Genomic DNA, 14,513 nt, shown 5'->3' with positions numbered 1-14,513 from the left:
CCATCAGGTTATGGAGAAGAAGTGTGAAGCTATGAACCAAAGTGTGAAGTATGGATGGGGAAGAAGTATGAAGCTGGGGGCCAGAGTGTGAAGTGTGAATGGGGATAAAGTGTGAAGCTGAGAGGCAAAGTGTGAAGCGTGGATGGGGAAGGAGTGTGAAGCTGGGGGGCAGAGTGTGAAGTATGGACGGGGATGAGTGTGAAGCTGAGAGGCAGAGTGTGAAGCATGGATGGGGAAGGAGTGTGAAGCTGGGAGCTAGAGTGTGAAGTATGGATGGGGAAGAGGTGTGAAGCTGGGAACCAGAATGTGAAGTATGGACAGGGACGAGTGAGAAGATGAGGGCCAGAGTGTGAAGTGTGGACAGGGACGAGCGTAAAGCTGGGGGCCAGAGTGTGAAGTGTGGACGGGGAAGAGGTGTGAAGCTGGGAACCAGAGTGTGAAGTGTGGACAGGGACGAATTTGAAGTTGGGAGCCAGAGTGTAAAGTGTGGACAGGGATAAAGTGTGAAGTTGGGAGCCAGACTGTGAAGTGTGGATGGGGAAGAAGTGTGAAGCTGGGAGCCAAAGCTGTACCTTATTAGTGAGTTTCCACTCTGGGTATAGCTAAGTTTGAGATCAGAGCCAAGAGCGTCTCTGCAGTAAGAATAAAAGGCTCGGATGACTTCGAGAAACAAATTCCCAACCACTCGAGGCCCTGTAATTGAAAAGAAAATGGTCAGAGAGAGATGAACAACCCAAGTTCAAATCAATAAACAACATATGCGTGAAACAGAGTTTGACAGTGACAACCCAAGCCAGGGGAATAAAATTCATGAAAATGGCCAATATTTTTGCAGCACTTGCTGTATCTGTTACCTTGTTTACGCCTTACAATAGCCATACGACCAGGTACTGAATTGTCGTATGGACTACGGACAAAGGGATGGGGCAGAGAGGTGAAGGAAGGCATCCAAGACAGACTAGCCTGGGGAGCCGGGTGCACGCTCAGTGTGTGTAAGTGTGAACACGCTGCTTGGCCAGAGATGCTACTCAGCATAAATACCAATGGAGCAGGGCAACTTTCTGATTTTATTTTACATTCTTTGAAAACGGATTTATTTTAAAAGGTTTATTTATTTATTTGAGAGAGAGTGTGTGCACTTGAGTGTGGGGGGGGGGCGCAGAGGGAAAGAGAAACCCAAGCACACTCTGCACAGAGCACAAGGGAGCCCAACCAGGGACTCAATCTCATGACTCGGAGAGTGCAAACTGAGCCAAAACCAAGAGTCAGACACTTAACTGACTGAATCATGGAGGCATCCTTGTTTTTCTTTCTTTCTCTCCCTCTTTTTTTTTTTTTTTAAGGTTTTATTTATGCATGAGAGACAGAGAGAGAGAGAGAGAGAGAGAGGGGGGGGGGGGCAGAGACACAGGCAGAGGGAGAAGCAGGCTCCACGCAGGGAGCCCGACACGGGACTCGATCCCAGGTCCCCAGGATCCCACCCTGGGCCGAAGGCAGCGCTAAACCGCCGAGCCACCGGGACTGCCCCTCTCTTTTTTAAAAGTAATCTCTCCACCCAACATGGGGTTTGAACTCATGACCCTGAGATCAAGAAGTCACATCCTCTACCAACTAAGCCAGTCAGGCACATCTCTAAATTCTCTTAATCATGAGCTAGAACCCCACAAAAGAAATACCACCACTCTTGAGAAGCTTATTAAAAGGCACAGAGGAATAGACCAGCTGCAGGTCAGAGAAGCATTCCCGCCGGTGAGGCAGGTGGAAGGCAGCCATCAGGCAGGGAAGGGAGTGACTTCTCACGCATGTGTACGAAGGGATGAAGACAGGATGGATTCAGAGGAAATGAAAGTTTGGTCAATATATCTGTGTTAAAAAGCAATCAGGGATCCCTGGGTGGCACAGCGGTTTGGCGCCTGCCTTTGGCCCAGGGCGCGATCCTGGAGACCCGGGATCGAATCCCACATCGGGCTCTATGCATGGAGCCTGCTTCTCCCTCTGCCTGTGTCTCTGCCTCTCTCTCTCTCTCTCTGTGACTATCATGAATAAATAAAATCTTAAAAAAAAAAGCAATCAGCAGATTAATCCAATCTTTCATGCTGCTTTTTTCACAAAAACAGAAGGTGTGCCTCTGAGAAAACTTTTTCACGATAAGCCCCGCGTGTATTTTATCTACGCTGTAAGAAAGCTGAATTTGCTTTTTACAAATGAAGGCAAGTTTGTTGCCATGATTCAGGAGAAAATGGGGCAGTGAGTGAAGCCTGGTAGCAAAAGAATGAGCGCCCTGGGCCTTCTAGCTCTCCTTCTGTATAATCCACTCCTCTACCTCTCAAGTAGGTCTTCTCTGGGACAACTAAATTAACAGAAAAATAAAATCAGACTGCTAGATTGGGGAGAAGCCTGCCATTCACTGCCTTCCAGCAACTATGACCTGGAGCCCCAGCTGGCAGCAATATTTCACTTGGCTCACCAAGGTGCAGGGTCACAACATAAAACACTCATCCTCCAAAATGCAGTCACTTTTTTCTTTGAATATTTCCCCAAGTTACGTGGGAGGGTCCCAAAACACTTACATAGCTCACTTCACTTTTTAGCCTAAATCATGATTTTCCCAAATTGCAGTTACTCCACACCAGGATGAAAATCTACTGGAGCCACCGCTGGCCAACAGAGGCAGCCGGGGGCGGCGGGGGGGCGGGGGGGGTGATGAGGGGAGCACAGTACACAAGTACCTTCAGGTGGCACTTAGGGCCGAAGCTTGGAGGGACAGACGCTTCAAGCTTTGACTTTAAGAGCAGCTAGAGGGATCCTTGGGTGGCGCAGTGGTTTGGCGCCTGCCTTTGGCCCAGGGCGCGATCCTGGAGACCCGGGATCGAATCCCACATCGGGCTCCCGGTGCATGGAGCCTGCTTCTCCCTCTGCCTATGTCTCTGCCTCTCTCTCTCTCTCTCTCTGTGACTATCATAAATAAATAAAAAATTAAAAAAAAAAAAAAAAAGAGCAGCTAGAGCTGTACACATCATGGGACACAAGTTCATCTGTGTTCCAGGACTAAGCATCTCGGGTATGGGGGGTCCAAGCACAGTCAGGTAAGCAGTGGCGTCCTGCCAACAAGAGCTTAGGCTCTAGAGTCAGACAGACTGCGTTTTAATCTCAGCTCCTGGGCAGCCTCTGGCAAACCTCTTGTCTTTTCCATCTGTAAGATGGGAGCAGTGAGAAAACTCACTTCAGGGTTGTCGGGGGCGGGGAGGTGCATAGGGTGATGTACGTTAAATGATGTATACAAGTCACTTCACATTAAAAAATCGCTCAAAAAATGTCAGCTGTTATTACTCACAATAGTAAAACGCACGAGGACCTCAGAATCTCCCTTCCATCCAACTTGACTGGATGCCTTCTTTTTTGCACCTTTTGCACCTCTAGAGCCTTAGCATCATCCCTGCCACACAGCAAATGTACCCTGACTGCCCCTGAATGAATCAACGAAGACTAGAGGGAGAAGGCTCCTTGGTAATGCCCTTGACCTCATTCTCTGCAAACAGCTACCAGGCGATGTACAAGTCCTGAGAGCTCAGATGATACCATCAAACTTGAAATCCCAGGGCTCCTGGGTGGCTCAGTCGGTTAAGCGTCTGCCTTCTGCTAACATCATGATCTCAGAGGCCTAGGATTGAGCCCCAAGACAGGCTCCTTGCTCAGCACAGAGCTTGCTTCTCCCTTGTCCTTCTGTGCTTTCTCTCTCTCTCTCATTCATTCATTCATTCATTCATTCATTCATTCATTCATTCTTACTTACTTAAATACAAAAAAACCACCACCACCATCACAACAAAAAACCCTTAAAATCCCATGGAGAAGATGGGACCCATCATGGTGTCCAAGTGACTGGATGTTAAGACCTGTCAATGGATATTGAAGCCATCTCTACTCTTTAAGCAGGGAGAACCAACACTTGCAGGACCACAGTGTGTAAGAGGGGACCCTTTAGGAACCAGAATCTAGTTCAACCCGGTTTATTTGGCAGAGGAACAGACTGAGGCCCACATTGCAGAAGTGCCTTGCCCCAGTCACAAAGCAAAAAGACGGAGGAGGGTCCCCTACTCCCTTGAAAATAAAATCTAAGCTCATTTGATACATGATATTTGATTGGAGAAACATTCTCACAAAGTCTGAACTGTCTATACTCTGGAGGCACATGTGCCGACGTGCACAATAGGAGCTCAAAGGTATTTTTCTAACAAAAGTGCTCATGTTATTGTGCAAAACTTTTAAGTGGTGCCTAGATAGGATAACTGAACACATAACATGACCGAACTATTTCAAGATTCGGAAACTCCGATGATGGAATTACATTCAAAATAACCTGAGGATTGTTGTCTCGCCAAGCTTAATACCCTTGGGCCTACGGTGGTGACCACGTTCCGCACATTACCTATTTCTGGCTTGTCAAGCAGACTGACGAGGACGCGGAAGGGCTTCAGGTATGCATGGTGGCGCTCCTCTACATCGGCATCTGAGAACTTCTGGTGCAGTATCTCAGCTAGACCCTATTTAAAAAAAAAAAAAAGCCACAAATCAGGATATTGTCCAGGGACAGTTTGACATTATTGGTTGTTCTACTTGTAAATACTCTGGGAGAGGGAGAAAACCAATCACAGGGCACAGAATGAGCACACAGAATTTTTCCCACCCGTGGATCCAGGAACTTGCCCAATGTCTGCTTTGAGGTCCTGCCAATTGATCTGCTGAGGAATCATGATCAGGAATGTTCTGATTGGGATCTACTTTCCGGAAAGGCTCCTTTACCTCAACTAAAAGATCCTTGGAATATTTTTCAAAAAAATACGAGGACTGGTCTTCGTAAGAATTTGAGAGTTCAGATTCTGGCACAATGGTATTTCCTTTAATATCTGAACCTATAAAAGAACAAGAACCATAAGCTGTAACAAGATCTACAATTTTAAAGTACATAATACTGTGCAAAGGTCTCATGCTCCAGCATTTTTAAAACTAGAATTCCTCCAACAGAAAACCAAATTCCAATCTGGTAAGACTAAGTCACATTTTCTTCTGGCAAAAGAAGTGATGTCCCAAGGATTCCACCTCATTAGGAGTCAATTTAGTCTGTTCCAAGAATTCACTCTAAGTGTCTTTAACAAGCCTGATTACAAGGATTGAATGAAATGAGGATCATTTTCAAAAACCAGTGTTTGCATGGCAGTATGTAAAATCGAGCTATTCTCATCTACATGCCTTTATTTTGGGCCTTGGCTAAGTCTATGAGGTCTTTGGGATAAGAAAAGGCATCTTCTGGCACAAGGAGAGACCATGGACTCTGGGACCAAGGCTAACAGGTCTAACCCAGCACTGAATTTGGATCCCAGGTCCTCTCTACACACAAGTCAAGGCCAACTAGGACAGAGCTGAATGTTTCGCAAAATCATCCTTTTGATAAAAATGCTTAAAAAGCCTGCAAATATTCCTCTTGAAATCCTTCCTAAGCTTCCATGCAATGGATTCTGGAAGTTCTATAACCAGGGAGAAGAGAAGAAAGAAGGGGTTCAGAGAACTTCCTGACTTTGGTGTGAGAAGACCTACATGTTGAGGGTTATAAAAGCAGTGAAGCAGAGAATTTCTTAGGGTGGTGAAACTACTCTGCACTGACGCTGTCATGGTGGACGCACGTCCTTACACACCTGTCCACACCCACAGTAAGGACACCCCCAAGAACGAGCCCTGATGGAAACCACGGACCCTGGTGAGGATGTGCCAGTTCACTGACTGTGACGAATGTGCCACGCCAGTGGAGGGGCTGCGGGAAGCTGGGAACTCTCTGTACCTTCCTCTGATTTTGATCTGAATATAAAACTGCTCTAAAAAAAAAAAAAAAGTCTTAAAAAAAAGCTACAGAGTCCATTCATGGTCATTTTTTACACCTTTTCTGCTCAGGTACATGAACGTGGGAATTTATAAAATTCAGAAAGTGCCAGGAGCCTCCATGCCCTGTGACTTCCTGGGCTCTGTCCCTATGAAGCCTCCCAACCAATAGTCAAGGGCTCTTTAGAAACACAAGCCTGGTTTCTCATGCTCTCCCCTGAAGTCATCCAAATGTCTTCTAAAACTTTATATCAGTTCCACAAACATTTCCATCTACGCCAAACCTTCTTTTACGCAAACTCTATAACATTTGTGGGTCTTCTCTCACCCACCCCCCAATCCCATGAGACTTCTTTTTTTTTTTTTTTTCCATGAGACTTCTTTATAGCACCAGGCTTCTACTTGAAAAAGGTTTAACTACAATTTTTTTGCAGTATTTCAAGCCTCTTAAGATGGAATTCAATATTCAATAAATATCCCATGGATTTATTTCCCTATTTTTAATGTAATACTTGCACCATAAGCAAAGCTACAGTGTAGACATAACTCAGCTGAGCAGGGCCATATTCAGTCGGTGTGTTCTCTCTCCACACCTTATGATTCAGAAACGTATCACGAAGATTGAAATGTGTCCCAAAAATCAGCACTAAAAGGTTTCATGTTAACTCTGACTTTCAATGATCAGCTACGGCTCAGTACCTAGTAACCATGCATAAAGCCTTCTGTTGAGAGACATGTCTCTTCTCAGCAGGGTCTGGGTGGCCGCCGACAGGATCTGCACAATGTCAGCTCTGGGCAGGGGAATGGCTCTCTCGTTGGAATCCTATTGGGGGACAGAGAAAACTTTACTGCAAAGGGATGATTGGATGATTATTGGCTTTCTGACATGTGGCCCGTCCTCAGCAGTCTACAAAGCTTTATCTTAGAAAGGCAGTTCTTCTCAAAAGGAGTTGGTTCTTCACAATGTCCACAGAGGCCATTTGGTTTTTGCTACAGAAACACCATCCTCACAAAAATGACCAAGGACCTTCCATCGGCTGAAAGCAAATGGTGATCACAAAGTGGCTGCTTTAAACCGTCCATCCCGCCGCCTTCCCCACGTCCTCAGGAAATACCAGTGACCTTCCTGGAAGAACACAAACGACTTACCAGACAGGTATAAAATGGAAAGAAGAACAGAACGATTTCCAGAGTATTTCTTTGCACCAGAACATTTGAGTCCAACAGTGACGCACACAGAGACTTTACCTGTAAGTGATAAACCACCATGAACATTTCACTCCCAAGACATTTAACATTATTTGCAGGCTACTGTTTACAGTCACAAAAGTGAAGGTAACTCCTGGGAATCTTGAAACCATTGTGTTAAATCACGTGGAACAGAACAGTAAGGTAAAAATGTGGGTTTTAGTTCTAGACACGGGTGGGGGGGGGGGAGGGGGCAGTGTGTGCTGGGGGAGGCCATCGACCAGACGTGATCTGTAAGCTGGAGGCTCCTCACCCCCTCCCCGGTCCTGGAATGTACATTCTGCTTACCCTCCCTGCTCCAAGGTCCCTGAGGGTCCACAGCCTTGAGACAGTGATGTGCCGCTGAGAACACATGCAAGGTGTGTAGGACTGAACCCAGTAGGGCCTCTACATAAACTTAAGATTTGGCAGGTGGAAGCTGTACGGTGCGGTTGGAGGTCTCTGTGGTCTGTCCTGCATAACCGACCACCTCCACCTGCACGTACACAGGCAGGGTTGGGAATGCTGTTTGTGAGACTCGTGCCGCCTAAGTGACCTTGGGAGCCCGGTTGGTTGACATCAGCTGGCCTCCAGGACAGAACTGGCCCTTCTGCTCTGGACACCAAGAGCTATGCAATTTGCCTTGCATCCCCTCCTGCTCTGGGCTGGGCTGCCCCCCACCCTCAGAATGGAATCCGGAAGGGGAGACAAGCACACCCAGTCCAGGCTCTTTGAAGATGTAGAGACACGATAACACAGAAACATAGCTCGCTCCAAACTGCACGTAGGTGAATAAATTTTTTTTTTTTAGGTGAATAATTTTTTAACCTCAGAGCCCATCATCTGCCCTATAAACACAGCCCTGATGGGGATGGTCAGTCGGAAGTCTCACTTGAGGGGAGGATGCTCCATCCAGGCCTCTCAATTGGGACCCCAGCTGGCTGTCTCCACGGCGCTTCCCCAGCTAGTGAAGTTGAAGGTTGGAAGCAACTGATCTGATGTAACTTTGCCTTAGTTTCCCCTTTACTGCTTACTATCACCTTCATCTATGTGCAAATTTCCCTTTTCTTTTTTCTGCTTCTATTAGATTTTTATAATATCAATGAGGTGTTTTTTCCCTTTTGAAACTGAGAGTGCGGCTGCTGTGAACCTTTTCTTCAGAACAGATGCAGAGATCAACTGTCTCGTGGCCGCCAAGACAAGCCTTGTAAGTAAGTTCCCTTGCTTATTGAGCTGGCCCCCTCCCCATCTGGAGCGGCTTGTCTCTTGGTCTCTCCCTGCCCTCCACATACACAGGCCAGGTTCAGGTTACACCCAGGAAGCTCCCAAGTAGGCTGTAAACTGAGTGTGACATCGGCGATCCAGTCAGCTGCAGCCCTCACACGGTCCATCTGAGAGCTGCAGAGGCTTGGACCAGATGGTCCGGTTCTAAGACCTCACATTCTATGATTCCAGAAAGGAACATCTTTAGGGTCCAATAGAAACTTCGGGCTAACTTAAAACCCCAAAGACATTCCGTGAAATGGATTCCAAACCAATTCAATACATATTTCGCCTGTCTTTTCCAGATATAGATACATGAGATACAGAAGTGTACCAGAGGAGAAGAGCCATAGGAGAAATGCTAATAAAAACCTATGAGAATTCAGAAGAGGGGAGGGAGAAAAGGGGAGGAAGAGATCTTTCCACCAGGGAAGGCTGAGCCGGAAGGTCAGGGAGGACGTGCGCTGAGATCCATGGAGAAGGGATGGGGAGTGAGTGCAAGGAGCAAGGAGGTGGCATCCCAGACCTCCAGACCAGGCTGGGCAGGGAGCTCAGGAGTGCAGGGGCCTGGAGGGAGCGTAAGGCATTGGTGGGTTGGGAGTGGACCTGAAATACTCTCGAGTTTGGACTTTATCTGTAGGCAAGAGGAATCCAGATACTTTTCAAGCACAGTGTAGGCATGAGCAAAGTTATGCTTTAGCAAAGCAAAGAGCTAAGGGTAATCAAAGAAGCCTGGATGGGGGGAGGGGAAGGGGAGGGCCTGTTGGAAGGTGACCGCACAGGTCCCAGCCGGCATCAGAGGCTGAAGGAAGCAGAGGTGGAGTGGGGAGACACGCACGCTGCTCACGCTTCCCACTAGGTGGCGACAGACTGCAGGCCATCGACACCCCAGAGCTCAGTGTGCGAAGAGAAGAAAGATCTGGAGGGTCATGGGAAGAGGCGGCCTTGCAGGGAAGAAGGCAGCTGTCCGAAGCGCCTGGGGATGGACGCCCGAAGAACCCTGACCATCTAGGTTTGAGGGCGGCCAGACGACAGGACGATGGCAGGAGCAGGATGGAGAGACACAGCAACTGGAGGAAGAGGGAACCTGATGTGTGGACGGTGGGCATGTGGCAGGCCGGCGGGGGACACAAGGTTCTCGGCTAACGCAGCACAGTCCTCGCGGTTCCTGGAGCACTGCCTACACCTGACCAGCTAATCGTACCACTGAAGCCTTGGCCGGGCTTCCAGAAGGGCCTCTTTAGGTGCCAATACATACTGAATACGGCCATCGTTAATGCATACGTTGGAAACAAAGCCCACCACCCTGGGTTTCGTCCTGCCTACTGACCTACGGATGCCTCCCCGGTCTGCTCGGCAGCAGAGCGCACAGACTCGGAGGCTCAGGACACCTCCACTTCCCTGCCACCATCACCGATGTCCCTTGGCAGCCCCAGCTGACAAGCTGTGCGCGAGGAACCCGGCCGCCACCCGCCCTCCCGAGAGGAGCAGCACCCACCGTGAGCTGGTAATCCGTGCCCAGCATGTACTTCTGCTCCTTGCCGGGCGAGTCCCTGCTGATGTGGCCCACCACGAAGAGCGAGGCGGGGAGGCGGATGGCCGGGCTCACCAGGACGCTCCCCCAAAGGGCCGCGTAAAACACCTCCTTGCCGACCACCAGGGACAGCCTCAGGAGCAGAGCGTCTGTTCTGTGGACAAGAGATGCAGACTGTCAGGGCTGGGTCCCGCGTACCAGCAGCCACCGCTCCCTCTCCCCGCAACGTCAAACACCATGTCCTCATCATTCCGAGCGCCTGCCATCTCTTCTTGCCTTTCTGCTCTGTCCACCTGCCAGCTGTCACTGAAACTGAGTTTGCTAAAACAAACATGTCACCGACAGGTACGGCTTCTTGGCCAACAGGAAGTGTCTGACGGGTCGTGTCACCGTGGCGCGGAGCTCCCTCTCTGCCAGGGCCTTGCTGCAGACCTGCAGGACTTAGCAGGAGGGCGATGCCACCACCGTATCGGGGACGAGATCATCCTCAAAGGTTGGTGCAACTGACTGGAGACTTAAGTAATGATAAAGATAACCCCCCACCTGGGCAGAGCCAGGGGACATTTGACTTTAGGAACACAGGACAAAATTCACCTGGGCCTCCCACTCGATGCAAATTCCATATGGCCTGTCCCTCTGCCCCCAGCACACCCCTATGCTGATTCCTGCTCTGGGAAGTTCTCCTGCTGATGCCTGACATTTCTTTGTCCCTTATCTCTCTGAGTCTCTCTCCTCTGACACGACATCAGCAACTTCATGCCCGCCCTGTAAGAGAGGCAGTGTCATCAGTGGGTCTGGGCTTGTTTTTCCATTGATACCAAGGCCAGGCCCCCCTCTGCTCAGTGGCCTGCATGCAGCTGACTAGGGCACCTTCCCTGTCAACACGAGAGCAGTTTGCCGGGCCCGATGACAGCACCTGTCAATAAAACAGCAGAGGCAAATTCCCACAAGTGGATTTCGTTGAGGGAGCAAACTGACTCAAAATCACAAGAATTCCATCCCTTGCATCTCCCATCTGCAAAGACGACACACAAAAATCACAGAAGGAGTAGCCCAGTGTAATGCAGTGGTCTCCCCAGGTTCCTGGAGTCAGGTCTCTATTGTCCAAATCCTGCGTCTGCTTCCTGGCAGTGGTCCCCAGGATGAGTTTATTAACCTCTGTGCACGTTAGCTGCCGGCTATGAGATCCAGGGGAGATGGAGATGTCCCAAGCATGACCTGAGAGTCTCGTGTAAAACTCAGGACAGACAAACAGAGCCAGTGCTCAGGCCTTCTGTTACCACCAGGTCTGCTCTGCTTGCTGACACGTCCTTAACATCCAGACGATCGTCTGACACTCAAAACATTGTGAAATGAATACCACCCCTTCCCTTTTTTAGGACTCAAATTGTCTTCAGCTTACTTTTCAATCATCTGTTCAGGGTATACAAAGACTTTTCATTCCAAAAAAGTATCTACTACCTTTCTAAACAAGATTTATTGTAGAGAGAGAGAGTGTGTGTGTGTGTGTGTATGTGGTGGTGGTAAGGGGGGTGGGGAGTAGAGGAGAAAGAAGAGAGAATCTCCAGCAGACGCCCCATTGAGTGAAGAGCACAGTGTGGGGCTTGATCTCACAACTCCAAGATCATGACCGGGGCCGAAATCAAGAATCTAGTGCTTAACCAACGGAGCCACTCAGGCACCCCTACAATCTCTTTATATTAACAGCAAGTTTTGTTCTCTTTAAGGCTCATCTGAATCTTTTCATCTCATAAAATATTTGATTTTTACTGTGCAAATGATGCACAATATCATCTTTACAGAAAGAAACAAAACAGGATGCCTGGGTGGCTCAGCAGTTGAGCATCTGCCTTTGGCTCAGGTCAGATCCCGGGGTCCCAGGATCGAGTCCCACACTGGGCTCCCCGCATGGAGCCTGCTTTTCCCTCTGCCTGTGTCTCTGCCTCTCTCCCTCTCTGTGTCTCTCATGAATAAATAAACAAAATCTTAAAAAAAAAAAAAAAAAGAAACAAAACTGAAGAAGCACGAGTAATAGTCAAATGCTTAGGAAAAGCACACAGAATGGTTTAGTGGCTAAAGATACCGACTAATCTACTACTGAGGCTGAACAAACAAATACAGCGTATGTTGCCCAGCTCTGAAAACAGTGCAGCAAAGGCCCCAATTTGAGGCAGAAGCACGTGGTGGCAGATCAAGCAGATAGTAACTGTCCCCTGGGCAGACAGGACAGTCCCGAGAGAGGCAGAGATTCCTCTGGCAGGAGATTAACTGAGAAAGTCCCCGGGGTGCTCCCATCGCCAACACTGCTACGTACACACTGACATCACATCCCCCTTTGCTCAGAACAGTGTATTACCAAAGTCAGTTCCCTGGAACACTGGCCACGAGCTGCTCCACAGAAAGGAAGGGTTCCACTGACAAGAAATCAGGGAAACGCCATCTAGGCTAACCCTTCTTCAATATTCGGAGTGCACCGGCTAGTTTTCTTTATGAAAGAAATACAGCTTCAGTCTCATTTTATCCTAAACAAATTAATAGATATCAAAAACTTAAATGATGCTGTGGTTCACAAAAGGGCAATGAGGACAAAACTTTGCTCCGGAGAGCACAGTAAAGAGGAAGACAACTGGGCTCAGACTCAAGAAACTCTCTATTAAGTGAGAATTACTCCCATCCTCTCAGATGTGAAATTCCAAAATCAGCACTCACAGTTTAGAGCTCAGGACTCGAATCTTTCCTCTTCAGAACCAACGGGCAACCTCCAAAGCCCTCCTGTTTCCATCTCTCCTGCCTCACACTCTGGCTGGTGTGCTTGTACCTCCTATGAGCACCAGCTCACTTGGACGACAGCACTAACATGCTCTCCTCTATTCAACCGACAGCAAGTGACACGGACCGTTTGCCGTGAACCCCAAGCATCCCCCAACTTCAGCTGTGTAGTCACTTGCCTAGTGGGTGGTCCCGGAAAGCCAAGCTGTCACAAGAGCAAAGAGCTGGGGGTGTGAGCATCTGAGGGAGCACAACAGTGACAACAGCATCCTGTACCACCACAGGTCAGGTCCCCTCCCAGAGGGGTAAAAAACATTCTAGAACCAGTAGAGCTCATCATCATGGTGCCTGGAATCAACCAAAAGAAAGGTCAATAAATATGCTTCTGGGCACCTGGGCAGCTCAGTCAGTTAAGCGTCTGATTCTTGCTTTCAGCTCAGGTCATGGTGTCAGGGTGGTGGGATCCAGCCCCACGTCTGACCTCAGCGCGGAGTCGCCCTAGGATTCTCTCTCTCTCTCCCCCTCTCCCTTTGCCCCTCCTCCTGCTCGCATGCATGCGCGTTCTCTCTCTCTCTCTCTCTGCAATAAATCTTGTTTTATTATCATTTATTATTATTCTTGTCAAATAAGTCTTAAAAAAATATGTTTCAACTTCTATTTACATCAGGCTCTCTCAACCCTGACAAGATGGACTTTGGGGCCAGATAAGCCCTTGTTGTGGGGACAATCATGTTGCAGCAGGATGTTAGCGCTAGATGCCAGTAGCACCCTCTCTACCCCAGTGGTAACAGCCAAAGGAATGATGTCAAATGTCCGTGGGGGATACAGATTCAGCCCAGCTGAGAACCACTGACTCACATTTTTGCTTGCTCACAGACCTCTGGAAATAGTCACCTTTTCCCCAAATCCTCAGAAGGGGAGTCTGGTACTTTCTCCCTACTACTCCTGCTTTCTCAGGGCAGCAAAACACAGCTGTGAAGCTACCTCATGGGCCCTTTAAAGAAGAAATTCTGGCCAGGATTAGTGTGCAGGCACACAAGGACTAGAAAGCCAGTGTGAAGAGTTAGTCCTAACTGGCCAGAGTCTCTGTTCTTAGGGTTCATGGACAAGCACAAGCCAGGAACAGTCTACGGCTCCAGGGAACTAGTGAGTCACCCGGCCTGCAGCGGCCCCAGCCTAACTCAGCCCTCTGCATCTGCTGCCAATGGGGACATCAAGATCCCCTCTCCCTGCCCCTCCCTTTGTTGTTCCTGCATAGGGTTTGCTGGGGGTATATGCCTCGGTCCCTGAGCACTTAGGGGAAAAGAGAGTTACCGACTTTCCTCAAACTAACATGGATACAGAGACCAAAGACTCTAGTGCTGTTGTCCCAATTACTGTGCTCAGACACATCCACTCAAAGATTCTAGAATCTTCCACCAGCATCCACCTCGGAGAGCTGATAACGAATGGCTTTGGGGTGCCGCAGACACTTGGCCTGGTTTTCTGTCATGGTTCCATCCACTCAGTGATTCATGCAGCTCTACTCAGTTCTTGGTTCGATATAAAGAAATCACACCAAGAGATCCATGTTAAGCAACTTTAGCAACTGTTCCAATGAATCCTCATTGATCAGCTAAGAGAATGCACAAAAACACCCGCCCCAACTATTTAAACTCTTCTGGTGTGATTCATTCTCACAAATTCACATTTTGGGAACTGAACTGATGTATTCATCTGTCAGATGATGGAAAAAAAACATTTATAAACACACACACGAACATACACGGATCTGTTTGGGAAACATGAACAGGCCAGCACTTCTAGAAAGAGCCTGGGACTAGGGGTTAAGAGACAGGTCTGGTAA

The 14,513-nt window shown here is 48.5% G+C and overlaps 1 protein-coding gene across 3 annotated transcripts in view; it reads right to left on the bottom strand.

The window, feature by feature from the left end:
- Positions 1–14,513, bottom strand: part of DOP1B (DOP1 leucine zipper like protein B) — a 105,308-nt gene that overhangs the window by 58,617 nt on the left and 32,178 nt on the right. For all 3 annotated transcript variants that reach the window (XR_005382346.1, XM_038581446.1, XM_038581447.1), the window contains exons 5-10: positions 9,863–10,052; positions 7,024–7,122; positions 6,574–6,697; positions 4,804–4,913; positions 4,430–4,544; positions 573–693 (exon numbers count right to left, since the gene is read on the bottom strand). Coding sequence is in view for 2 of the 3 variants with exons in the window: in XM_038581446.1 (XP_038437374.1) it covers positions 573–693; positions 4,430–4,544; positions 4,804–4,913; positions 6,574–6,697; positions 7,024–7,122; positions 9,863–10,052 (759 nt within the window). In the remaining variant the exon portion in view is untranslated. The remainder of the gene's footprint in view (positions 1–572; positions 694–4,429; positions 4,545–4,803; positions 4,914–6,573; positions 6,698–7,023; positions 7,123–9,862; positions 10,053–14,513) is intronic.

This window comes from Canis lupus, chromosome 31 (genome assembly GCF_011100685.1).
Source record: "Canis lupus familiaris isolate Mischka breed German Shepherd chromosome 31, alternate assembly UU_Cfam_GSD_1.0, whole genome shotgun sequence".
NCBI classification, from domain to species: Eukaryota; Metazoa; Chordata; class Mammalia; order Carnivora; family Canidae; genus Canis; species Canis lupus.
This window is presented reverse-complemented; position numbering and strand designations above follow the sequence as displayed.